Below are 25,892 nucleotides of genomic sequence, written 5' to 3' on the forward strand. Positions count from 1 at the left end.
AATCATATCATTTGGATAACTATGGTCTGCTTTTGATGTGTGGTGTTCTCTGTAAAATTGCCACTGGCTTACTTGAAAGTTCATAAAACACATTGAATTGTAATGGAATTACAGCTTTTATTGCCCTGAATTCTAGGAAAAATAGCACATCACAGTACCCTTACTCGGCCAAGACTAGATGCTCACATAGTAGGGATTCTGATATCACTCCCTATGTGCAAAACAAACAATGGTTAAACCAATTCATTTTTAGGTTATTACAGAACCTGAAGGCTATGTGTACACGTTGCGGATCGGTAGCTGCAGATTCGCAGCTCTTTTCCAGGCGAAACCTATGGAAAACAAAATCCGCAGTGCCCATGGTGTGGAAAATACAGCGCGGAAACGCTGCGTTGTATTTTCCGCAGCATGTCAATTCTTTGTGCGGATTCCGCAGCGTTTTACACCTGCTCCTCAATAGGAATCCACAGGTGTAAAACCGCAGGTGAAAACTGCACAAAAACTGCAGGAATTCCGTGGTAAATCTGCGGTAAATCCGCAGGTAAAATGCACTGCAAAAACGGTACAGAAAAATCCGCACACCAATCGGCAACGTGGGCACATAGCCGAATACAAAGAGTTCTTGCAACACTACCTATTGAATTTGTCAATATTAAGTAATACACTTGTTAAGCAAATAAGCAGCATATTCTCTAATTCATATCAACCATATGTACGTATGCAGTCTGGAAGGAAGGTTAAGTCCCCTGTATATGTACATTTTTTGTCTGGAAGCTAACACAAAAAAAAAAAAAAGTCATCCAAACATTTGAGTGATCCCAATGGTTTCATTACCATGCAAAATGGAATGCTTGTGTAGGTTTTTCATGCCATCCACTGAATGAAAAAACTGGCACCAGCATGCATGGTCAGACATACAAAATAAATATTTGAATAGCAATCCAGAAAAGTGTATGTGCAGATGTGTGTATATCTATCTATCAACTATCTATCTATCTATACACACATACAGTATAAATTGTATTATATATATGCACACACATAAATATACGTGTTTGTGTACTTTTATTTATAATATATCTATCTTATATCCATACGCACATATATTTATACATTTATACATATACGGTAATACAAGCATAAATATATACACATACACTCTCTCTTGCTCTATATATAGCTGGTATCTGTTATGATAAAGGTATACCACTTGATGGCGAAGGAAACATTCCCTTGTGTTAATGAAAGGTCTCCAGACCTTGCCTTTTATTCTCGGGCCTTAGTAATGTTTGCATATATTACGTACATTTGGTACAATGAGCAAAGCTGAACCTTTGCAAGGAGGGAGGAATTACTTTAAGTGCTGAAATGTAATTTTTCTTTTACCTTCACCACCCACTGAAATGTTTTACTATCAAATCTCCTCATAAGACGCCAGATAAGGTGCTTGGGCATTCATAAAATAATCTCATAAAGGAAACTGCCACATCAGAAGAAATGAGGGTTTTTTCAAGCTTCATTTTGTGCGCCCATATTGAATTTTATCAGGTCCTAATTATTATTTTACAAGTCTAAAACAGCTTAGGGCATCTGTTGTTTAATTCCCACTTCCCCATTCTCAAATGTGAACATCAAAGAAAAGAAAACACTCAATCTGAAACAGCCCCCGACAGCAGACCGAGACTCAAGTGCTCAATAGGCAAGGCCCTTGCCACCAGTTCTTGTATTTCCACAACAGTGAGCAAACACAAAAACACCACTAAGCGGCCTTGCCTCCTTTTCAGCTCCTCTTGGCCAGTTGTCTGCCTTGTACCAAAGAGAACTCTTGTACACAAACCTTCTGGGAACACAGCACTGGAGAAAGGATTAGCCGCACTAACATGCTAGCATTTGCAAAAAGTAAAGGGAGGGAAGAAAGAGTGAAGGGAAAAAAAATAAAATAAATAAATCTACTACAGTATCGGATATATGAATAACCAAAATGCATGAGCTGACAAGAGACTCGGAACAAGCCTGGGTGCTCCCTGGGAGAAAATGTTGCTGTGATGAGTGACAGGGCTTTCAGGAAATATGTTCACAATCACAGACAGGGAAGGCCATGACCTAGCTCGTTTAAGAGCTTGTCTTGTCAAATTATCAAAAGCTCCTTCCTTTTCTGAATAAAAAGGGTGACATAAGTGAGTGTCAGGAAGCTGTGGGCTGACAAGCCAAGCATACAATAACAGGACGTCACATACTTGGCAAAACACCGCCACTGCTGGCGGCAAATCTTAATGAGAGCGCGGCTGGCCCAGGAGACTCGAGTCCCTGCTGGCACAGCAACTCATCTTGCAGAGAAAATCCTTCAGCTCCCAGTCAGTTATGCTCTGACACCATGCCTACAATTACTAAACACAACTTTTTAACAGAATCCTCTGGTGCTTTGTCAAAGCTGCTTGCTGTTACTGCCTTGCCATTACGAGACCCAGCTAGAAAACAAAGGCTTTATTAATATTTGCAATATTCAAATGCTCTGCCAGGGAAAGATGCAGAAATTAGCCGTTGGCATGCATATTCAGGATTCAATACAGAGGTCATAGGTCAAGAGGCAATATTGCCCAAATACTCAGACTGTCTGGAGGTCTAAATACGGAGGAATTTTCTTTGAGAAAATGTCTTAAGAAAATGAAGACAAAGATGATAAAAACGTGTAAAGAAAAATGATATTTTCTTCAGCAGTACTATAGGCACAATTTATCTTGCCTCCTTGATCAGATATGCTAGATTTTTTCAATATTATGTGCCTAATATAAACCTAATAAAACAGTTGTTTTTACAGCCAGGCGCATAATTACTGTATGTTTGGTCAGCCACTTAATTAATGAGCTATATCTAAATTGCCAAAAGTCAGTGACCCATTTAGAACTAAATGAAATGTAGGTGACAGATGAAAAATATTAACAGAGTGCTTCACAGGACCGAAGACTGAAGTCTAATGATACAGAAAAGTGGAAGCATACGATGCAATGTTTAGTGGCGGCAGTGATCTATCAGACAAGTGCGCGCCTGTTCAGGGGGATCAGTAGCCGTACTTACACACACAGCTGATCTGACACTCACAAGATATGACTTACTCAGTATTAGGCCTGGCAGGTGCATTCATAATTGACAAACGAGTCAGGACTAATTATATTGGTATTGATTTCATTTCTGAACTTTTACACTGAAGCTTCCTTCTCCACCGAGAAATGTTATACTGCAAAGTCTTTCAGATCAATTCTACTTTGGCCGTCTTTATTGCCTCATGGCACAGAATTTTACCTAATATTAATATTCATTTCCTCACTGTTCATCTTTGCATGAATAGAACCTGGGCCAACGCAACTGTAGGGTTCTTAAAGGAAAACTGTAGTGAAAAAGAAGTCTTGCCTCTTCTACAAAGAAATGTAATTATGGTAGCTTGCTTTTGGGAATGGCTTGTGTAAGCCTTCACTTTTACACAGTGGAAAGTTGTGGATTCTAAGAAGATGGCACATTTTTCCATGGCAGCTAATGTGTCATTCTCCATACATCTGCAGTTACATGAGACCAGCCATTCACGCACACTCACACACTTCCTTATTATAACATAGAAGCTTCCCTGTTGTAGTTATCGCGTACGGCCATAAAAGTAACATGCATTAGCTGAACGGGTTGTCTTGAAGTTGCATGTACAAGAGGGCGAAGGGGTCAATTTCATTTAGCCACCTTCCTGTATGTACTGTATGTAGGTATGGTAAAATGAATAAAGAATTATGAGGAATTTCTGGCAATCACTAGAACAGCGACCTGAGCCCATTCCTCCTCACTGAACTGCCATAGATTGGAGATTGAATGAAACATTTGCCCGGTCACGATGGTCAAAGTCCACAGGGTTTATGGAAGCAGCTGAGCACTACACTCCACTTTCTAAGTCAGTCTATGGCATGGATACTGGATGAAGCGGCACTACCGGTATGTGACCACTGCCCCATTCTAACGGCTCCACATGGCGGCTGTGCCGTTAAGATGAACAAGGGCTCAGGACCCCTGTTCCCAAGGAATGGGGAAGACCCATCAACCTTGCATTATTCAACTATTCTGTAAATCCATTTACTAGTTATGTGGCTTCTGTAGACAATTGGTCACTCAGGATTCTATTTAGGAATATCAGACTAGAGGGGTTGAATAGAAATGTACGTTACAATTTACAGATTTATATTTTAACCCCTTTACCCCCAAGGGTGGTTTGCACGTTAATGACCGGGCAAATTTTTACAATTCTGACCACTGTCCCTTTATGAGGTTATAACTCTGGAACGCTTCAACGGTTCCCGATGATTCTGACACTGTTCTCATGACATATTGTACTTCATGATAGTGGTAAAATTTCTTTGATATTACTTGCGTTTATTTGTGAAAAAAAACCCCGGAAATTTGGTGAAAATTTTGCAATTTTCCAACTTTTAATTTTCATACCCTTAAAATCAGAGAGATATGTCACACAAAATACTTAATAAGTAACATTTCCCACATGTCTACTTTACATCAGCACAATTTTGGAAAAATTTTTTTCGTTAGGGAGTTATAAGACTTAAAATTTCACCAGCGATTTCTCATTTTTACAACACCATTTTTTTTTCTAGGGACCACATCACATTTGAAGTCACTTTGAGGGGTCTACATGATAGAAATTAGCAAAAAGTGACACCATTCTAAAAACTACACCCCTCAAGGTGCTTAAAACCACATTTAAGAAGTTTATTAACCCTTCAGGTGATTCACAGGAATTTCTGGAATGTTTAAAAAAAAAAAATGAACATTTAACTTTTTTTCACAAAAAAATTACTTCAGATCCAATTTGTTTTATTTTAACAAGGGTAACAAGAGAAATTGGACCCCAAAAAATGTTGTGCAATTTGTCCTAAGTACGCTGATACCCCATATGTGGGGGTAAACCACTGTTTGGGCACATGGCAGAGCTCGGAAGAAAAGGAGCACCGTTTGACTTTTTCAACGCAGAATTAGCTGGAATTGAAATCAAACGCCATGTCGCGTTTAGAGAGCCCCTGATGTGCCTAAACAGTGGAAACCCCCCACAAGTGACCTCATTTTGGAAAGTAGACCACCTAAGGGACTTATCTAGATGTGTGGTCTGCATTTTGAACCCCCAATTGTTTCACTAAAGTTTACAAAGTAGAGCCGTGAAAATAAAAGAATAATTTTATTTCCACAAAAATTATCTTTTAGCCCCCAATTTTGTATTTTCCCAAGGGTATCTGGAGAAATTGGACCCCAAAAGTTGTTGTGCAATTTGTCCTGAGTACGCGGATACCCCATATGTGGAGAACACTACTGTTTGGGCACAAGGCAGAGCTCGGAAGGGAAGGAGTGGCGTTTTGGAGAGCCCCTGATACACCTAAACAGTAGAAACCCCCCACAAGTGACCTCATATTGGAAACTAGACCCCCCAAGGAACTTATCTAGATGTGTTGTGAGAACTTTGAACCTCCAAGTGTTTCACTAAAGTTTATAACGCAGAGCCGTGAAAATAAAAAATCTTTGATTTTTCCACAAAAATTATTTTTTAGCCCCCAGTTTTGTATTTTCCCAAGGGGGTAAACCACTATTTGGGCGCACAGCAGAGCTCGGAAGGTAAGGAGCACTGTTTTACTTTTTCAACGCAGAATTGGATGGAATTGAGATTGGACGTCATGTTGCGTTTGCATAGCCCGATGTGCCTAAACAGTGGAACCCCCCAATTCTAACTCCAACCCTAACCCCAACACACCCCTAACCCTAATCCCAACCCTAGCCACACCCCTAACCCTAATCCAAACCCTAACCCGAACACACCCCTAACCCTAATCCCAACCCTAACCACACCCCTAACCCCAACTTTAGCCCCAACCCTAACCCTAATGGGAAAATGGAAATAAATACATTTTTGTAATTTTATTATTTTTCCCTAACTAAGGTGGTGATAAAGTTTTTTTTTTTTTTTTTTTTTTACTATTTATAGTGGCTTTTTATGTTTGGCAGCGGTCACACACTAAAAGACGCTTTTTATTACTAAAAATATTTTTTGCATCACCACATTTTGAGAGCTATAATTTTTCCATATTTTGCCCCAGAGTCATGTGAGGTCTTGTTTTTGGCGGACAAGTTGACGTTTTTATTGGTACCATTTTCAGGCACATGACATTTTTTGATCGCTTTTTTATTCCGATTTTTGTTAGGCCGAATAAACAAAAACCAGCAATTCATGAATTTCTTTTGTGGAGGGGCGTTTATACCGTTCCGCGTTTGGTAAAATTGATAAAGCAGTTGTATTCTTCAGGTCAGAACGATTACAGCGATAACCTCATTTATATAATTTTTTTATGTTTTGGCGCTTTTATACAATAAAAACTTTTATACAAAAAATAATTTTTGCATTGTTTTACTTTGAGGGCTATAACTTTTTTATTTTTTCGCTGATGACGCTGTATGGTGGCTCCTTTTTTGCGGGACAAGATGACGTTTTCAGCGGTACCATGTATATTGATAGCCGTCTTTTTGATCGCGTGTTATTCCACTTTTTGTTCGGTGGTATGATGATAAAGCATTGTTTTTTGCCTCGTTTTTTTTTTTATGGTGTTCACTGAAGGTGTGGATGAAGGACCACCACATCAAATCCCTGTCATGGCCAGCCCAATTTCCAGACCTGAACCCCATCTGATCTGTGATCTGGCAGTGTCCATCTCTTTAGGATTGCATAAAGTGTCGTCGACCACAGTTTTGTGCACTTTTGAAAAGAAGGACACCGCTGAGCAGAGGCCAGACAGAGGACAAAGTAACTCTGCTGTCTCATTGTAGTGAATGGATCCCTCGGGGGGTTCATCTGAATCACGTTACTCAGAAATTTAGATGGAAACCTCAAAATAAGTGCTCAGCGTAGAGTGACGGATAAATGTGATCCCAAACTTTATGTAAAATGGCCCAATAACATCTTCAACTCAATCCACAAAAAAGGCAAGTCCCCACTCAGGTCTTTTATCTGTTAATGGAAATATAGGGAGATGTGTATGCTCAATAATATTGACCAAGGTTATAGTTTGTTCACTATCATCGATAGGAAAGGTCAGGTGATACAAATTTCCCAGATTTATAAAAAAAAACCTGCCTCCGGTAACCTTGTGCCAAAAAAAGCAGCCATGGGTTCTTCTAAGCAGCTGCCTAGCACGTTGAAAATGAAAATGGTGGAAGCCCACAAAGCAGGCCAAGGCTACAAAACTTGACTTGCCTATAAGGCAAATAGCTTTCAAGCTGCTATTTCCTAAATGAAATGTAATTAAAAAAAAAAAATCAAGATTTAAGTGTGAGCTCCTCATAGAATTGCTAGAGAGTCAAATCAGAACCCCGCTTGACTGCAAAAGACCTTCAGAAAGATTTAGTAGACTCTGGAGGTTAAAACAGAACTCTTTGTCCACAACAAAGGTATGTGTTGAGAAAAAAGGACACAGAATTTCAGGAAAATTTTTGCCAATTTTGCCAACCATTAAGCATAGGGGTGGATCATGCTTTGGGGTTGTGTTGCAGCTAATACCATGGGAAACATTTCATGAATAGATAGAAGAATGGATTAATTAAATTTCAACAAATTATAGATGCAGGCATAACACATCTGTAAAAAAAAAAGCTGAAGTTGAAAAGAATCTGTAGCTAGACCTCAAAATAGGAGTGCATGCAAGACAACCCAGGAATCTCACAGAACTGGAAGAATTTTCCAATGGTGAATGGATGAAAATCCCTCAAACAAGAAATAAAAGACTCTTGGCTGGCTACAAAAAGCGTTTACAAGCTGTGATACTTGCAAGAAGGGGTTCTACTAGGTACTAACCATGCAGGATGCCCAAACTTTTTGGCGATTTTACTGTTTATGATATTTCAAATGTAAAAGTTTGGAAAAAGAAAAAGAAAATACAATATATACAATATATATATATATATATATATATATATATATATATATATATACACACACATACAGTATATTATATATATACACACATTACAGACCCAAAGTTTGGGCACTTTCTCATTTAAAGATTTTTCTGTATTTTCATGACTATGAAAATTGTACATTCACACTGAAGGCATCAAAACTATGAATTAACACATGTGGAATTATATACTTAACAAAAAAGTGTGAAACAACTGAAAATATGTCTTATATTCTAGGTTCTTCAAAGTAGCCACCTTTTGCTTTGATGACTGCTTTGCACACTCTTGGCATTCTCTTGATGAGCTTCAAGAGGTAGTCACCGGGAATGGTCTTCCAACAATCTTGAAGGAGTTCCCAGAGATTCTTAGCACTTGTTGGCCCTTTTGCCTTCACTCTGCGGTCCAGCTCACCCCAAACCATCTCGATTGGGTTCAGGTCTGGTGACTGTGGAGGCCAGGTCATCTGGCGTAGCACCCCATCACTCTCCTTCTTGGTCAAATAGCCCTTTCACAACCTGGAGGTGTGTTTGGGGTCATTGTCCTGTTGAAAAATAAATGATGTGTCACGCTCACGCCCTGACTGGTGGGCGTGAGCCAGGGGGTTTGTGGACCCACTGTGCCACAAACCAGACTACCCTGGAAGGGGCGTGACTAGGACAGCTGCCTTGGTTTTCACTGGAGCCTCTAATGGTGAGGTCAGGCTTGTGCGGCAGGCAGCTGCCAGGTGCCACTCCAGGGTGGTGTCTGGCTGAGGCTGCTGATCCCACTTGGGAGACAGGAACACTAGGACAGCTGCGGGCGACAGGCAGGACTGGCAGATGAGCACTGCTGAAACTTGGACGAGTAGGCAAGCAGGCAAGGCTGAGACACAGGGCAAGCAGGCACGGCAGAGACACAGGGCAAGCAGGCAAGGCAGAGACACAGGGCAAGCAGGCACGGCAGAGACACAGGGCAAGCAGGCACGGCAGAGACACAGGGCAAGCAGGCACGGCAGAGACACAGGGCAAGCAGGCACGGCAGAGACACAGGGCAAGCAGGCACGGCAGAGACACAGGGCAAGCAGGCACGGCAGAGACACAGGGCAAGCATGCACGGCAGAGACACAGGGCAAGCAGGCACGGCAGAGACACAGGGCAAGCAGGCACGGCAGAGACACAGGGCAAGCATGCACGGCAGAGACACAGGGCAAGCAGGCACGGCAGAGACACAGGGCAAGCAGGCACGGCAGAGACACAGGGCAAGCAGGCATGGCAGAGACACAGGGCAAGCAGGCATGGAAGACACAGGGCAAGCCGGCACGGCAGAGACACAGGGCAAGCCGGCACGGCAGAGACATAGGGCAAGCCGGCACGGCAGAGACACAGGGCAAGCATGCACGGCAGAGACACAGGGCAAGCAGGCACGGCAGAGACACAGGGCAAGCAGGCACGGCAGAGACACAGGGCAAGCAGGCACGGCAGAGACACAGGGCAAGCAGGCACGGCAGAGACACAGGGCAAGCAGGCACGGCAGAGACAGGGCAGGCAGGCACAGCTGAGACACAGGGCAGGCAGGCACAGCTGAGACACAGGGCAGGCAGGCACAGCTGCGACACAGGGTAGGCAGGCATGGGTGAGACACAGGGCAGGCTGGCACGGATGAGACACAGGGCAGGCAGGCACGGCTGAGACACAGGGCAGGTTGATGTGGTGTATGAAGGAACAGGTATAGACCTGTTCACCCAGCCAGATGCTAGTACAAGAACAGACAGGAAAGAGTGGTGTATGACGGAACAGGTTTGGGCCTGTTCACACAAGAGGTGCAGGTACGGATGCAAGCAGGAAGGAACAGGTTGGGACCTGTTCACATAGGAGATGCAGGTACGGAAACAAGCAGGAAGGAAAGAAGTATGAAGGAACAGGTTGGGACCTGTTCACTCCGGAAGAGAACCGCAAGGATGTGGATAGGAGCAGTAGAGCAGCAAGAGATAGAGCAGCAACAGAAGCTAAGCAGAGCGGAACCGCAAGGAATGCGGAGAGGAGCTGCAGCAAGAGATTTCTGCAGCAGCAGGAGCAAAGCAGAATAGAATGGAGCAGAACCGCAGGAGTGCTGCGCAGAGGTAAAGCTGCAAGAGAGTGGAGCACAGGCAAACAGAGAGGACACAAGAAAAGACACAGCAGGGAAAGAAGCCACAGACAAGGAGACAGAGGTAGGACAAAGTTCAGACAAGGTAATGGAACAAGACAAGGTACAAGAACAAAGACACAGGGACCAGGATATTCTGTCTCCTGGAGGGCGGACACACCAAAACAAGGCAAAGCAAGGACATAGACACTGAGACCAGGATATACAGCCTCCTGGAGGGCAGACCAACAATAACAAGGAAAAGCTAAGAGTAGAGCCTCCAGAGAAGGAGGAACACAGAGCAAGGCCTGGCAGCTCAGAAGCAAGACACTAGCTTAGTTTAGAGTTTAGACATTACACAGGCCAGTCCACAGGGTGGAGCTGCCCTAAATACTGGAGGCCTCTTAGTAATTGGTCAGGAACAGATTAGACAGGTGCGCCCCAATTCCATAAGAACCAGAGAGTTCTGGTGCTGCCCCCCTATGCACACAGCAAGGAAGCATGCAGAGAGCAGAGGCACAGAATATGGAGCCGGCAACAGACACAACACAACATGACATGGAGCAGTGAGTAAGATGGTGTTTGTGGGATGGGAGGCCATGTAGTGATGTCAGCAGAGTTGTTACATGATTGTCCAACTAAATGCAAACCGGATGGAATAGCATGCCGCTGCAAGATGCTGTGGTAACCATGCTGTCTCAGTATGCCTTCAATTTTGAATAAATCCCCAACAGTGTCACCAGCAAAGCAACCCCACACCATCACACCTCATCCTCCATGCTTCCCGGTGGGAACCAGACATGTAGAGTCCATCCGTTCACCTTTTCTGCGCCGCACAAAGACACGGTGGTAGAAACCAAAGATCTCAAATTTGGGCTCATCAGACCAAAGCACAGATTTCCACTGGTCTAATGTCCATTACTTGTGTTCTTTAGCCCAAAGAAGTCTCTTCTGCTTGTTGCCTGTCCTTAGCAGTGGTTTCCTAGCAGCTATTTTACCATGAAGGCCTGCTGTACAAAGTCTCCTCATAACAGTTGTTGTAGAGACGAGTCTGCTGCTAGAACTCTGTGTGGCATTGACCTGGTCTCTAATCTGAGCTGCTGTTATCCTGCAATTTCTGAGGCTGGTGACTCAGATAAACTTATCCTCAGAAGCAGAGGTGACTCTTGGTCTTCCTTTCCTGGGGTGGTCCTCATGTGAGCCAGTTTCTTTGTAGCGCTTGATTGTTTTTGCCACTGCGCTTGGGGACACTTTCAAAGTTTTCCCAATTTTTCGGACTGACTGACCTTCATTTCTTAAAGTAATGATGGCCACTCGTTTTTCTTTACCTAGCTGCTTTTTTCTTGCCATAATACAAATTCTAACAGTCTATTCAGTAGGACTATCAGCTGTGTATCCACCAGACTTCTGCACAACACAACTGATGGTCCCAACCCCATTTATAAGGCAAGAAATCCCACTTATTAAACCTGACAGGACACACCTGTGAAGTGAAAACCATTCCCGGTGACTACCTCTTGAAGCTCATCAAGAGAATGCCAAGAGTGTGCAAAGCAGTCATCAAAGCAGAAGGTGGCTACTTTGAAGAACCTAGAATATAAGACATATTTTCAGTTGTTTCACACTTTTTTGTTAAGTATATAATTCCACATGTGTTAATTCATAGTTTTGATGCCTTCAGTGTGAATGTACAATTTTCAGTCATGAAAATACAGAAAAATCTTTAAATAAGAAGGCATGTCCAAACTTTTAGTCTGTACTGTATATATACGGTATATATATATGTATATACATATATATACATATATATAAGGCTAAAATTATATATATGACTAAATTACAAACTTTTACATGCCTCTGTATGTAACAGAGCTGGGCGTGTGTATATGCAGCAGAGCTGGCCGTGTGTATATATGTAGCAGAGCTGGGCGCGTGTATATGTAGCAGAGCGTGTGTATATATGTACGACGGCTGGCTGTGTGTGCTTATTGGAGAATTGATGTGTATATGTAACAGACCTGGGTGTGTGTGTATATATATGTAGCAGAGCCCTGTGTGTATATGTAGCAGAGCTGGATGTGTTTATATATATGAAGTGGAGCTGGATGTGTGTATAAGTAGCAGAGCAGCGTGTGTGCCCAGCAGTGTTGTCTACATGTGAGTGGTGCTGGGAGCGTATATAATGTGTGTGCTGTAAAGTTATATTACGTATAATGCACAAGCTGCAGAGGAACAATAACAATAGATCCATTATCTCCCTAGTTTATGAAAGTTAATCAAAATATTTGAGAATGACCCTTTTTTTTTTTTAACTTTGCTAGGGAGCTTTCAACTACAAGAAAATACATTTTTCCTATTTTCTGCTCTCTAAACCTGAAAAGTTTCTTATAGTAAGGTGTATCCGACAGTCAGAATAACATTGATTCTGTTCCAATATCTATGTAGTAAGCTTGATTCTCTTGCCGAATCTATGTGGTGAGCTCGGTTCTACTCCTGTATGTCTGTAGTAAGCTTGGTTCTTCTCCAATATCTATGTAGCAAGCCTGGTTCTGTTCCCATATACATGTAGCAAGGGTGGTTCTCTTCCCATACCTATGTAGTAAGATTTGTTCTGCTCCCATATCTTATGTATTAAGTTTGTTCTGTTCTTGTTTCTATGTAGTAAGTTTGGTTTTGTTCCTGTATGTATGTAACCTTCATAGTGACCCTTGGCTCTTGTAGAAACCTTGGTTCTGCTCCGTACCTATATAGCAAGCTTGTGATGAAGGAAAAAAAACACAGGTATGTGGTTAGATCTAAAATAAGAAGTGTGTCAACTTCAAGACGTGATGAAAATAAAACTGCAATTAATGCAGTTCTGTCTATCCTGGAGCCTTCATCAGTTCACCAGCAGAGTAGAAAAGTCCATATTTTTTTCCTTTATCACTCCTATCTGGTCTTGTGACCTATAAATCTTCTACAGCTTATCATTATACCTTGGAATTTTTGTGTATCACACAATCGCATCAGGTTAGCATATGTTTTTTAAACAATTTTTTTTTTTTTATACCGCTGGTTTGCTCTCCAGCTCCTGTAAACAATATGTTATAAGTTTGGTTCTGCTCCCGCATCTACGTAGTAAGCTTGGATATGTTGCAAACAGCTCAATAATGTATTTAGTATTGCACAAGTGTGTGCGATCCTATAATGAAAACAACAACTATGATTATTTTTAATGGCCAGTTACCTCTGTTGCTTTTTGAAGCCACCAGAGATTAGGAGGTTAATGACAGGCCACCGCAACTTGTGGGCCAGTGTTTTATGATTGCACCCCAGGCTAAAACTTACCAGCCAGACCCTGGTATGGGGTATAATATTTTTATTAAGAAAGAATCAAGTTTTGTGCCAGTCAAAATTGAAAATATTTTCTGACAGCGAAAGGTATTCTATTGTGCTTAGTAATACCCTAAAAATGAACATTGTGATAAACCAATTTAATAGGTAGAACATAAAATATAAACACTTACATCTGCATAATGGCCAATCATAGAACAGCGAAAACACTTTTTCTGCCAATGAGGTCGCTCTCTACAGTCTCGGTAGATATGACCTGGCATAAAGCAGTTTGAACAATACGGGTCTGTGCAATCATACTGCAAATGTCCTCGTCTTCCACAAAGGCAACACGCTGGCAATTTCTGGTAAATAGAGAAAAGAAAATATATTATAATCATTACCAAGGACTGAAATTGAACTATGCAATAACTAAAAAGTACAATGCTTTACATTTAAAAAAATAATACTAAAAAAAAAATAAAACAGAAAAAAAGTTTTTTGTTTGCTCACATAGCTAGATATATGTGTGAAATTGGGCTACCCGACTTCTCATTTCAATAGTCAAATGTGAAGTGTATATACTAAACAAATTTTGAACAAATAAATAGTAAAAGCGAATGCATGAAACTTTGTTAATATATTTTATCATAGATTTCAGCTTTTTTTCTCCACTTATGAGCAACTTCTTCCCTCCTGACTCCAGAACTCATCACCTTCTCGGAAAAACCAGCTGAACTCGGACTTCCTCAATGTGCAGGTAACACAGCCTATTGTACGCTGTGGAAAGGGGGAAGAATGAGGAGCGGCATGAGCAAACAAGCAGCGCGAAACAGAAAGATTGTGCTGATGTCACAAATCATTATGGGATTCGTGGCAGCTCTGGATCTGCTGGAATTTAAAAGTAGTTTGTTTGGTCCTTGCAAGAGTTAATGTCAGTCTCCTGCTGGCAGTTTCTTTAAGGCTATGTGCACACGTTGCAGATTTCCTGTGGATCCGCAGCATTTTTTGCCTTGCAGAAACGCTGCAGATCCGCAAGTGATTTACAGTACAATGAAAATGAATGAGAAAAAAAAACGCTGTGCTAATGGTGCGGAAAATTCCGTGTGGAAACGCTGCGGATTAAAAGAAGTAGCATGTCCCTTCTTTTTTGCGGATCTGCAGCGTTTTTGTACCCATTCCATTATAGAAATCCACAGGGGTAAAAAAACGCAGTAAATCCGCAAAAAATCCGCAGCAAATCTGCACAAAGTGCGCATCAAATCCGCACCTGCGTTTCCTGCCAAGAGATGCAGAATCCACACCAAAAATTCCTAAGCCTAATCCGCAACGTGTGCATAGCCTTAGGCTGGTCAACTGTTGTTGATTGGTAACCACTCCCACATCCTTTCAGTCACAAGACCCATCAGCTCGTCGGTTATTGTGTTTACTTCTATGCAGACCAGCTAGGTGTGTGGAGCTCTGCCTGTGGCTGTGGTATTGCCACTGTTGGAGTCCTGTTTACCCGGAGCCGTTTACTCTCCCGCTTTGGTGCGTAGCAGCAGATTCTGAGCGGAGTTGTATCCTTTTTGTCAGTTTGTCTCTTTCCCTGTTGTTTTATCACCTGCAGTGACAAGGTTAGCATCCTTGCTGGCCAGTACACTAGCCAGGGTTAGCTGAGATGACAGCCAAGGACTAGGCACGTGACAGCAGCCGGGGGGGGGGGGGGGGGGGGGGGAGGGAAGGACACGCATAGGGCGTTAGGGGGAGCTTAGGGACAGACACAGGATGGTGTCAAGAGTTGTCCCATCCCTCGCCCCCTTTCCTTAGGGCCTGCCTCTCCTCTCCCTTTATCCTCTCGTTATACCCATATATGTTGTGCCGTCCACCGGACATACCCGTGTTCGGACATGACAGTTGAGCTTTCCAATATGTCTTCTCTTGCCTGTTCTGTAATGTGTATGCATCAGGAAAGGCCAAAGAGAGCCAGTGACTCAGAAGTAAAGCCGCTGCATGCACACTACAGTACTTTGCTCTGCCCTCTGCAGTGCAGAGTGAAGTACGCCTGCGCAGGATGGTGAGTGGGAGACACTGTATGGATAACTTAGAATGCATCATCTACATGAAGCAGCGACGAGGAGACGATTGTGGGAAGTGAGGAAGAGCCGGATAAAGACCAGAGGCACCCGTGGGACCGGACTATCTGGATATAATGAATTTTCTTTTTTTTGTGCCAAAGGAGATTGGGGACTTACATACAGCTTATTAGAATGCTGTAAAAATGGTCTTAAAGGTGGTGGCCATACTTTATCTTGGGGAAACCTAGTGACGGGTTCCCTTTAAGCCAGCCCCCTTCTTTGCTTATGCATCGCTGTGATAGAGAAGGGGGCTAATTTAATCAGCAAGCCATGAAGTTTGTAAACTAGTATAATGGAATTTAGAATAAACTGGGAAATAAGTTGCTTACCACGACCAGGAACAAATAAATCACCATAAGTCATACAGAGGAAAAAAAACAGTTGTTGAAAGCAAAGTTTTCCAATTTTGGAACGAGAAGATGGTGAACTGGTAAAACGTTTCCTGGACCTCTAATAGTCTCGACTCAAAATTATCAATTAATAATAACTAATTGGCCATTTAATACAAAGTCAATACATCATAGTTTTGTCACATTTCTTGCAGCCATTATTTTGTTAACAATTACGTGTGCAGGTTTATTGGGAGATGCCCACAGTCTAGTCATAATCAAACAAAACAACAGGAAGATCTTTCAGACTACATCTAGTTAACTTACTTTAGGCTCAGGGCAACTTTTTGACAAATGACCACGCTTGTTACAGTTCCTGCATATAACATTCTTATCTTCCGGATAGTAGCGGAGTTTGGAACGTCGTGGGCGAGCAGTGTTTGTGACCTGAGCCTTAATTTGGGAAAGAAGTGGAGGATTAATAACTTGATGGCTGATGATAGAGATAACCATTTTAAAATTAACAGATTTTACCCATTCTTTGCTTAGGGACTCTGCATATAATATGTTCCATCACTAATTACATGATCATGTAAACTGCCACATTTAAACCAACATTGCTTGAAATGATTAGTGTTTTTTTCTTTAGTGTGGATGTAAATATATGTGCAATTTAGGTTATAGAGGTAAACATATTAGCATATAAATCATGTAATATACAACTTAATACAATATCATAGGGAAAAATAACTATAAATTAATAACTTAAAATAAATGATTACATAACTATCATCTATTGACTTATATTTGACAGTATATTGGTGTTAGATCAAAGGAAATGTCACTTTCTCGTCACACACATTTACAAGTGGGTACCAGACCATGCCTTCATCAGCTCTCTGACATGCAAGACCCAACTTTTTTCCCATCTATGTGTCAGACAACTCCTGTGTCAGCTGTCTAATACATCTGACTGCACCATCCACAGTTGTGCAGTGTGCCACAGAGGCCTATTTGAGAGCAGTTATTAACCTCAGGCTTGAATGGGCCTTACAGGGGTTGTCCAGTATAGGGGTTCAAGTCTACAGTCACTCTATGTGACTGCAGACTTGTGAATTCTCACAGCTTGAACAACATGTGCTGTCAGAATTCCCTGTTTCAGTGCTGAGAGCAGGCAGTTATGTGACTTAAAGTGCCGTATGTGTTTAGCATACTTCTGGTCACAATCTGACTAGAGGTGTCCAGTCTTGCTCAATTCACTTATATTGAGTGTCGTTCATAAGTGACCGTATGTATGCCTCTCCTCTCTTCACACAGGTATGCACTGAATATCCCCAGCTCTCCCTGGATCCTGAATGTCTTTGTATCTTGCAATGATTTTCTATGTGTCAGCAAGCACCCTGAATGGTAATTTCATGACATTCAACTCCTTTGCTAGAATTCATCATCAGTTACATGGTTTTCAGAACTCACTGTTCTAGCTCCAGGGGGTGGGTGGGGGGGTCTCTGTAGATGTTTATCACAGGAGAGGTGTTTAGTATAGAGATGTAATCAGGGCTGCATCTTTGATCATCTATCCACACCAAGGTGTGTTGAGCAGCTGTCCCTAATTTATAACTAACCAGCTCCCATAATCCCGCTGTCCTTTCCCTGCACTGGGGGCCTATAAATTTAGATTCATTCTTAGGGGTGCACGCATGTGTGGGGTCGCACGCATTCAGCAAAGCATCACATTAGACAAGCATCAAGTTAAAGGGCAGTTATTCCATGGCAGTTAGTTAGGGCAGGAGTCAGGTAACCCACACTCTGCTCTCCCTTCTATCCATGTACTATATTCCTATCCTCCTATGTTCCCTTGCCATCCACATTCACAGCCCAATCCCCCCTCCACCACGACTCATATACATCAGCCCCTCTCTCCTTCCCTCTCCCACGTACAGCTCCCATGCACTTCTCACCTTCCTGAAAAACCTCAGCCCATCTTGCCCAAACACACTGCACAAAAAAACTTCTTACAATTCCAAAAACTTCTTGCTTTTTATCTTCCTACTCCTGATGATTTCGGGAGATATCTCCCCCAACCCTGGTCCACCATCCCACAACCTCAACTGCTACCCTACCTCACATCAAAACCATTATAACCTTATTAATATTACTTGCACTCCCTCATCTCCTTCTTTTAAATGTGCCCTTTGGAATCCACGGTCTGTATGTAACAAGCTTCCCTTCCTGCACAACTACTATCTGAACAACTCTCGGAATCTGTTGGCCGTCACTGAAACCTGGATCCAGGACTCTGACACTGTTTCCCCTGTTGCCTTTTCCCATGGTGGCTTACAATTCTCCCATTCCCCGAGACCCACAAACAGAGCTGGTGGTGGAGTCGGCATACTCCTCTCCCCACAATGCACCTTTCAGGTCATCCCCCCAGCTCCATCACTCTCATTCCCTTCTTTTGAGGTCCACACCATCAGGCTCTTCCGTCCCCTCTACCTCAAAGTAGCGGTCATATACCGGCCCCCAGGCACACCCACCCACTTCTTGGACCATTTCTCTGCCTGGCTGCCGCACTTCATGTCCTCATAACTCCCAACCCTTATCCTGGGAGACTTCAACATCCCCATAAACAGCCCCACTTCTACATCTGCATCCCAGCTTCTATCACTAACCACTCGGCCTCTCACAGCTCTCAACTCTCTGAGACACACAAGGACGGTAACACCTGGTCTTTGACCTGGTCTTTGTCCGGTTGTGATCAATCTCCTACCTAAATAACTCACCGCTTCCCCTCTCTGACAACAACATTCTCTCCTTCACGCTCACAAATCCTCACCCACCCCAGCACACTCCTACCTACCATTCAGTCAGAAATCTACAAGCCATTAACCCTCATACACTTTCAGACTCCCTACACTCATCACTATACCAATCTCCTCTTTTACCTTTCCTGATCTGGAGGTACATCGCTACAATGACACTCTTAGAAGCACCCTGGACCAAGTAGCTCCCCTCACCATCAGAACCTCCAAACACAGAGTAAAACATGTTGTGAATCTGCTTTTGGGCTCCTTCTGGTGGTGGCTAGTGGTACTGGTGACTCGGGTCTGTTTTCTTTCTCAGTTCACCTGTTTTCATCAGTAGTGGGGTGTTCCTATTTAATCCTGCTCTTCAGTCATTGCCTTGCCGGCCATCAATGTAACCAGAGCCTTTCTGTTGCATGTTCCTGCTCCTAGACTACTGATCAGCTAAGTTGGACTCTTAGTCCTAAGTCTGATTGCATTTTTGTTCCAGTTTACAGTTAAGTCTTTCTCTGTAGCTGGAAGCTCTTGTGGGCTGAAATTACCACTCCGGTGTCATGAGTTGACACATGAGTTTTAAAGTAATTTCAGGATGGTATTTTAAAAGGGTTTTCAGCTGACCGTGCAGTTCCCTTTTGTATCTTTCTACTATCTAGTAAGCGGACCTCGCTTTGCTGAACCTACCTTCATACTGCGTATGTCTTTTCCTCTGAACTCACCGTCAATATATGTGGGGGGCTTCTGTCTCCTTTTTGGGGGAATTTCCCTAGAGGTAAGCCAGGTCTGTTTTTTCCTCTACTAGGGTAAGTTAGTTCTCCGGCTGGCGAGAGACGTCTAGGGATAAAACTTAGGCACGCCCCCCGGCCACTATTAGTTGTGTGGTAGGTTTAGCTCACGGTCAGCTCGAGATTCCATCACCCAAGAGCTCGTTCGTTATTTATGTGTCCTGACGTTCCCCTGCCATTGGGAACCATGACAGTATGGCCGGCCTCGTGTTAAAACTGTTGGCAGAAGAAAGGAGAGAAAAAGAAGTCTGCCAATTTTTTTTTTTTTCCCTCTTTGTTTGCTCTATAGTTGAATCAGTTGCATTTCAGCTCTAATTGCAGTCTTTGTCTCCCTCTCCTTCTAACCCTTGAATGGCTCTGATCTCACCTGCTTAAAATGGATCCTCAGAGTTTGGCTACAGGTTTGAATAATCTTGCCACAAAAGTTCAAAATTTACAGGATTTTGTTATACATGCTCCTATATCTGAACCTAGAATTCCTATACCAGAGTTTTTCTCCGGAGATAGATCTCGTTTTCTGAATTTCAAATATAATTGTAAATTATTTCTTTCTCTGAGACCGCGCTCCGCTGGAGATCCCGCACAGCAGGTTAAGATTGTAATTTCCTTGCTGCGAGGTGACCCTCAAGATTGGGCATTTGCATTGGCACCAGGGGATCCTGCGTTGCTCAATGTGGATGCATTTTTTCTGGCTTTGGGGTTGCTTTATGAGGAACCTAATTTAGAGATTCAGGCTGAAAAAGCCTTGATGGCCCTATCTCAAGGGCAAGATGAAGCTGAAATATACTGCCAAAAATTTCGTAAATGGTCTGTGCTTACTCAGTGGAATGAGTGCGCTTTGGCGGCGAATTTCAGAGAGGGTCTCTCTGATGCCATTAAGGATGTTATGGTGGGGTTCCCTGCGCCTACAGGTCTGAATGAGTCCATGACAATGGCTATTCAGATTGATCGGCGTTTGCGGGAGCGTAAACCTGTGCACCATTTGGCGGTATCTTGAGAAGGCGCCAGAGAATATGCAATGTGATAGAATTCTGTCCAGAAGCGAACGGCAGAATTTTAGGCGAAAAAATGGGTTGTGCTTCTATTGTGGTGATTCAACTCATGTTATATCAGCATGCTCTAGACGCACAAAGAAGGTTGATAAGTCTGTTTCAATTGGCACTTTACAGTCTAAGTTTATTCTATCTGTGACCTTGATTTGTTCATTATCGTCAATTACCGTGGACGCCTATGTCGACTCTGGCGCCGCTTTGAGTCTTATGGATTGGTCCTTTGCCAGGCGCTGTGGGTTTAATCTAGAGCCTCTGGAAGTCCCTATACCTCTGAAGGGTATTGATTCTACGCCATTGGCTAGTAATAAACCACAATACTGGACACAAGTGACTATGCGTATGACTCCAGACCATCAGGAGGTGATTCGCTTCCTTGTGTTGTACAATCTACATGTTTTGGTGCTCGGATTGCCATGGTTACAATCTCATAACCCAGTCCTTGACTGGAAAGCAATGTCTGTGTTAAGCTGGGGATGTCAGGGGGCTCATGGGGACGTACCTTTGGTTTCCATTTCATCATCTATTCCCTCTGAGATTCCGGCATTTTTGTCTGATTATCGTGATGTTTTTGAGGAGCCTAAGCTTGGTTCACTCCCTCCTCACAGAGATTGCGATTGTACCATAGATCTGATTCCAGGCAGTAAATTTCCAAAGGGTCGTTTGTTTAATTTATCCGTACCTGAACATGTTGCTATGCGAGAGTATATTAAGGAGTCTCTGGAAAAGGGACATATTCGTCCGTCTTCATCTCCCTTAGGAGCCGGTTTTTTCTTTGTATCTAAAAAAGATGGCTCTTTGAGGCCGTGTATTGATTATCGACTCTTGAATAAAATTACAGTCAAATATCAGTATCCTTTGCCACTGCTGACTGATTTGTTTGCTCGAATAAAGGGGGCTAAGTGGTTCTCTAAGATTGATCTTCGTGGGGCGTATAATTTGGTGCGAATTAAGCAGGGGGATGAGTGGAAAACCGCATTTAATACGCCCGAGGGCCATTTTGAGTATTTGGTAATGCCTTTTGGTCTTTCAAATGCCCCTTCAGTCTTTCAGTCCTTTATGCATAACATTTTCCGTGAATATTTGGATAAATTTATGATTGTGTATCTGGATGATATTTTGATTTTTTCGGATGACTGGGACTCTCATGTCCAACAAGTCAGGAGGGTTTTTCAGGTTTTGCGGGCTAATTCCTTGTGTGTGAAGGGTTCTAAGTGTATTTTTGGGGTTCAAAAGATTTCTTTTTTGGGGTACATTTTTTCCCCTTCTTCCATTGAGATGGATTCTGTCAAGGTTCGGGCTATTTGTGATTGGACGCAACCTACTTCTCTTAAGAGCCTACAGAAATTCTTGGGCTTTGCTAATTTTTATCGTCGATTTATAACTGGTTTTTCGGATGTTGCTAAACCTTTGACTGATTTGACTAAAAAGGGTGCTGATGTTACTGATTGGTCCCCTGCTGCTGTGGAGGCCTTTCGGGAGCTTAAGCGCCGCTTTTCTTCTGCCCCTGTGTTGCGTCAGCCTGATGTTGCTCTTCCTTTTCAGGTTGAGGTCGACGCTTCCGAGATCGGAGCTGGGGCGGTTTTGTCGCAGAAAAGTTCCGACTGCTCCGTGATGAGACCTTGTGCGTTCTTTTCTCGAAAATTTTCGCCCGCCGAGCGAAACTATGATATTGGTAATCGGGAGCTTTTGGCTATGAAGTGGGCTTTTGAGGAGTGGCGTCATTGGCTTGAGGGGGCTAGACATCAGGTGGTGGTATTGACCGATCACAAGAATCTGATTTATCTTGAGTCTGCCAAGCGCCTGAATCCTAGACAGGCGCGCTGGTCGTTGTTTTTCTCTCGGTTTAATTTTGTGGTCTCATACCTACCAGGTTCTAAAAATGTGAAGGCAGATGCCCTTTCTAGGAGTTTTGAGCCTGATTCCCCTGGTGATTCTGAACCTACAGGTATCCTTAAGGATGGGGTGATATTACCTGCTGTTTCCCCAGACCTGCGACGGGCTTTGCAGGAGTTTCAGGCGGATAGACCTGATCGTTGCCCGCCTGGTAGACTGTTTGTTCCTGATGATTGGACCAGCAGAGTCATCTCGGAGGTTCATTCTTCTGCATTGGCAGGTCATCCTGGAATCTTTGGTACTAGGGATTTGGTGGCTAGGTCCTTCTGGTGGCCTTCCCTGTCTCGAGACGTACGAGTTTTTGTGCAGTCTTGTGATGTTTGTGCTCGGGCCAAGCCTTGTTGTTCTCGGGCTAGCGGATTGTTGTTATCCTTGCCTATTCCGAAGAGGCCTTGGACTCACATCTCTATGGATTTTATTTCTGATCTCCCTGCTTCTCAGAAAATGTCTGTCATCTGGGTGGTGTGTGACCGTTTTTCAAAGATGGTTCATTTGGTACCCTTGCCTAAGTTGCCTTCCTCATCCGAATTGGTTCCTTTGTTTTTTCAAAATGTGGTTCGCTTGCATGGTATTCCGGAAAATATCGTTTCTGACAGGGGGACCCAGTTCGTGTCTAGATTTTGGCGGGCATTCTGTGCTAGGATGGGCATTGATTTGTCTTTTTCGTCTGCGTTCCATCCTCAGACTAATGGCCAGACTGAGCGAACTAATCAGACCTTGGAGACTTATTTGAGGTGTTTTGTGTCTGCGGATCAGGATGACTGGGTTGCCTTTTTGCCGTTGGCAGAGTTTGCCCTCAATAATCGGGCTAGTTCTGCCACTTTGGTTTCTCCTTTCTTTTGCAATTCGGGGTTTCACCCTCGTTTTTCTTCCGGTCAGGTGGAGTCTTCGGATTGTCCGGGGGTGGATACTATGGTGGATAGGTTGCATCGGATTTGGGGACAGGTGGTGGACAATTTGAAGTTGTCCCAGGAGAAGACTCAGCATTTTGCTAACCTCCGTCGTCGTGTTGGTCCTCATCTTCGTGTTGGGGACTTGGTGTGGTTGTCTTCCCGTTTTGTCCCTATGAGGGTTTCTTCTCCTAAGTTTAAGCCTCGGTTCATCGGTCCTTATAGGATTTTGGAGATTCTTAACCCTGTATCCTTTCGTTTAGACCTTCCGGCATCTTTCGCTATCCATAATGTCTTCCATCGGTCGTTGTTGCGGAGGTATGAGGTGCCGGTTGTTCCTTCTACCGAGCCTCCTGCTCCTGTGCTGGTTGAGGGTGAATTGGAGTATGTTGTAGAGAAAATCTTGGACTCCCGTATTTCCAGACGGAGACTACAATATCTGGTTAAGTGGAAGGGCTATGGTCAAGAAGATAATTCTTGGGTAACTGCTTCTGATGTTCACGCCTCTGATTTGGTTCGTGCCTTTCATAGGGCTCATCCGGATCGCCCTGGTGGTTCTTGTGAGGGTTCGGTGTCCCCTCCTTGAGGGGGGGGGTACTGTTGTGAATCTGCTTTTGGGCTCCTTCTGGTGGTGGCTAGTGGTACTGGTGACTCGGGTCTGTTTTCTTTCTCAGTTCACCTGTTTTCATCAGTAGTGGGGTGTTCCTATTTAATCCTGCTCTTCAGTCATTGCCTTGCCGGCCATCAATGTAACCAGAGCCTTTCTGTTGCATGTTCCTGCTCCTAGACTACTGATCAGCTAAGTTGGACTCTTAGTCCTAAGTTTGATTGCATTTTTGTTCCAGTTTACAGTTAAGTCTTTCTCTGTAGCTGGAAGCTCTTTTGGGCTGAAATTACCACTCCGGTGTCATGAGTTGACACATGAGTTTTAAAGTAATTTCAGGATGGTATTTTAAAAGGGTTTTCAGCTGACCGTGCAGTTCCCTTTTGTATCTTTCTACTATCTAGTAAGCGGACCTCGCTTTGCTGAACCTACCTTCATACTGCGTATGTCTTTTCCTCTGAACTCACCGTCAATATATGTGGGGGGCTTCTGTCTCCTTTTTGGGGGAATTTCCCTAGAGGTAAGCCAGGTCTGTTTTTTCCTCTACTAGGGTAAGTTAGTTCTCCGGCTGGCGAGAGACGTCTAGGGATAAAACTTAGGCACGCTCCCCGGCCACTATTAGTTGTGTGGTAGGTTTAGCTCACGGTCAGCTCGAGATTCCATCACCCAAGAGCTCGTTCGTTATTTATGTGTCCTGACGTTCCCCTGCCATTGGGAACCATGACAGTATGGCCGGCCTCGTGTTAAAACTGTTGGCAGAAGAAAGGAGAGAAAAAGAAGTCTGCCAATTTTTTTTTTTCCCCCTCTTTGTTTGCTCTATAGTTGAATCAGTTGCATTTCAGCTCTAATTGCAGTCTTTGTCTCCCTCTCCTTCTAACCCTTGAATGGCTCTGATCTCACCTGCTTAAAATGGATCCTCAGAGTTTGGCTACAGGTTTGAATAATCTTGCCACAAAAGTTCAAAATTTACAGGATTTTGTTATACATGCTCCTATATCTGAACCTAGAATTCCTATACCAGAGTTTTTCTCCGGAGATAGATCTCGTTTTCTGAATTTCAAATATAATTGTAAATTATTTCTTTCTCTGAGACCTCGCTCCGCTGGAGATCCCGCACAGCAGGTTAAGATTGTAATTTCCTTGCTGCGAGGTGACCCTCAAGATTGGGCATTTGCATTGGCACCAGGGGATCCTGCGTTGCTCAATGTGGATGCATTTTTTCTGGCTTTGGGGTTGCTTTATGAGGAACCTAATTTAGAGATTCAGGCTGAAAAAGCCTTGATGGTCCTATCTCAAGGGCAAGATGAAGCTGAAATATACTGCCAAAAATTTCGTAAATGGTCTGTGCTTACTCAGTGGAATGAGTGCGCTTTGGCGGCGAATTTCAGAGAGGGTCTCTCTGATGCCATTAAGGATGTTATGGTGGGGTTCCCTGCGCCTACAGGTCTGAATGAGTCCATGACAATGGCTATTCAGATTGATCGGCGTTTGCGGGAGCGTAAACCTGTGCACCATTTGGCGGTGTCTTGAGAAGGCGCCAGAGAATATGCAATGTGATAGAATTCTGTCCAGAAGCGAACGGCAGAATTTTAGGCGAAAAAATGGGTTGTGCTTCTATTGTGGTGATTCAACTCATATTATATCAGCATGCTCTAGACGCACAAAGAAGGTTGATAAGTCTGTTTCAATTGGCACTTTACAGTCTAAGTTTATTCTATCTGTGACCTTGATTTGTTCATTATCGTCAATTACCGCGGACGCCTATGTCGACTCTGGCGCCGCTTTGAGTCTTATGGATTGGTCCTTTGCCAGGCGCTGTGGGTTTAATCTAGAGCCTCTGGAAGTCCCTATACCTCTGAAGGGTATTGATTCTACGCCATTGGCTAGTAATAAACCACAATACTGGACACAAGTGACTATGCGTATGACTCCAGACCATCAGGAGGTGATTCGCTTCCTTGTGTTGTACAATCTACACGATGTTTTGGTGCTCGGATTGCCATGGTTACAATCTCATAACCCAGTC

The 25,892-nt window shown here is 43.3% G+C and overlaps 1 protein-coding gene across 2 annotated transcripts in view; it reads right to left on the minus strand.

The window, feature by feature from the left end:
• ZCCHC7 (zinc finger CCHC-type containing 7) overlaps positions 1-25,892 on the minus strand; it is a 250,045-nt gene that overhangs the window by 76,022 nt on the left and 148,131 nt on the right. For both annotated transcript variants that reach the window (XM_077251623.1, XM_077251631.1), the window contains exons 4-5: positions 16,172-16,297; positions 13,593-13,763 (exon numbers count right to left, since the gene is read on the minus strand). In XM_077251623.1, the coding sequence (XP_077107738.1) occupies positions 13,593-13,763; positions 16,172-16,297 (297 nt within the window). The remainder of the gene's footprint in view (positions 1-13,592; positions 13,764-16,171; positions 16,298-25,892) is intronic.

Source organism: Ranitomeya variabilis, chromosome 1 (assembly GCF_051348905.1).
Source record: "Ranitomeya variabilis isolate aRanVar5 chromosome 1, aRanVar5.hap1, whole genome shotgun sequence".
NCBI classification, from domain to species: domain Eukaryota; kingdom Metazoa; phylum Chordata; class Amphibia; order Anura; family Dendrobatidae; genus Ranitomeya; species Ranitomeya variabilis.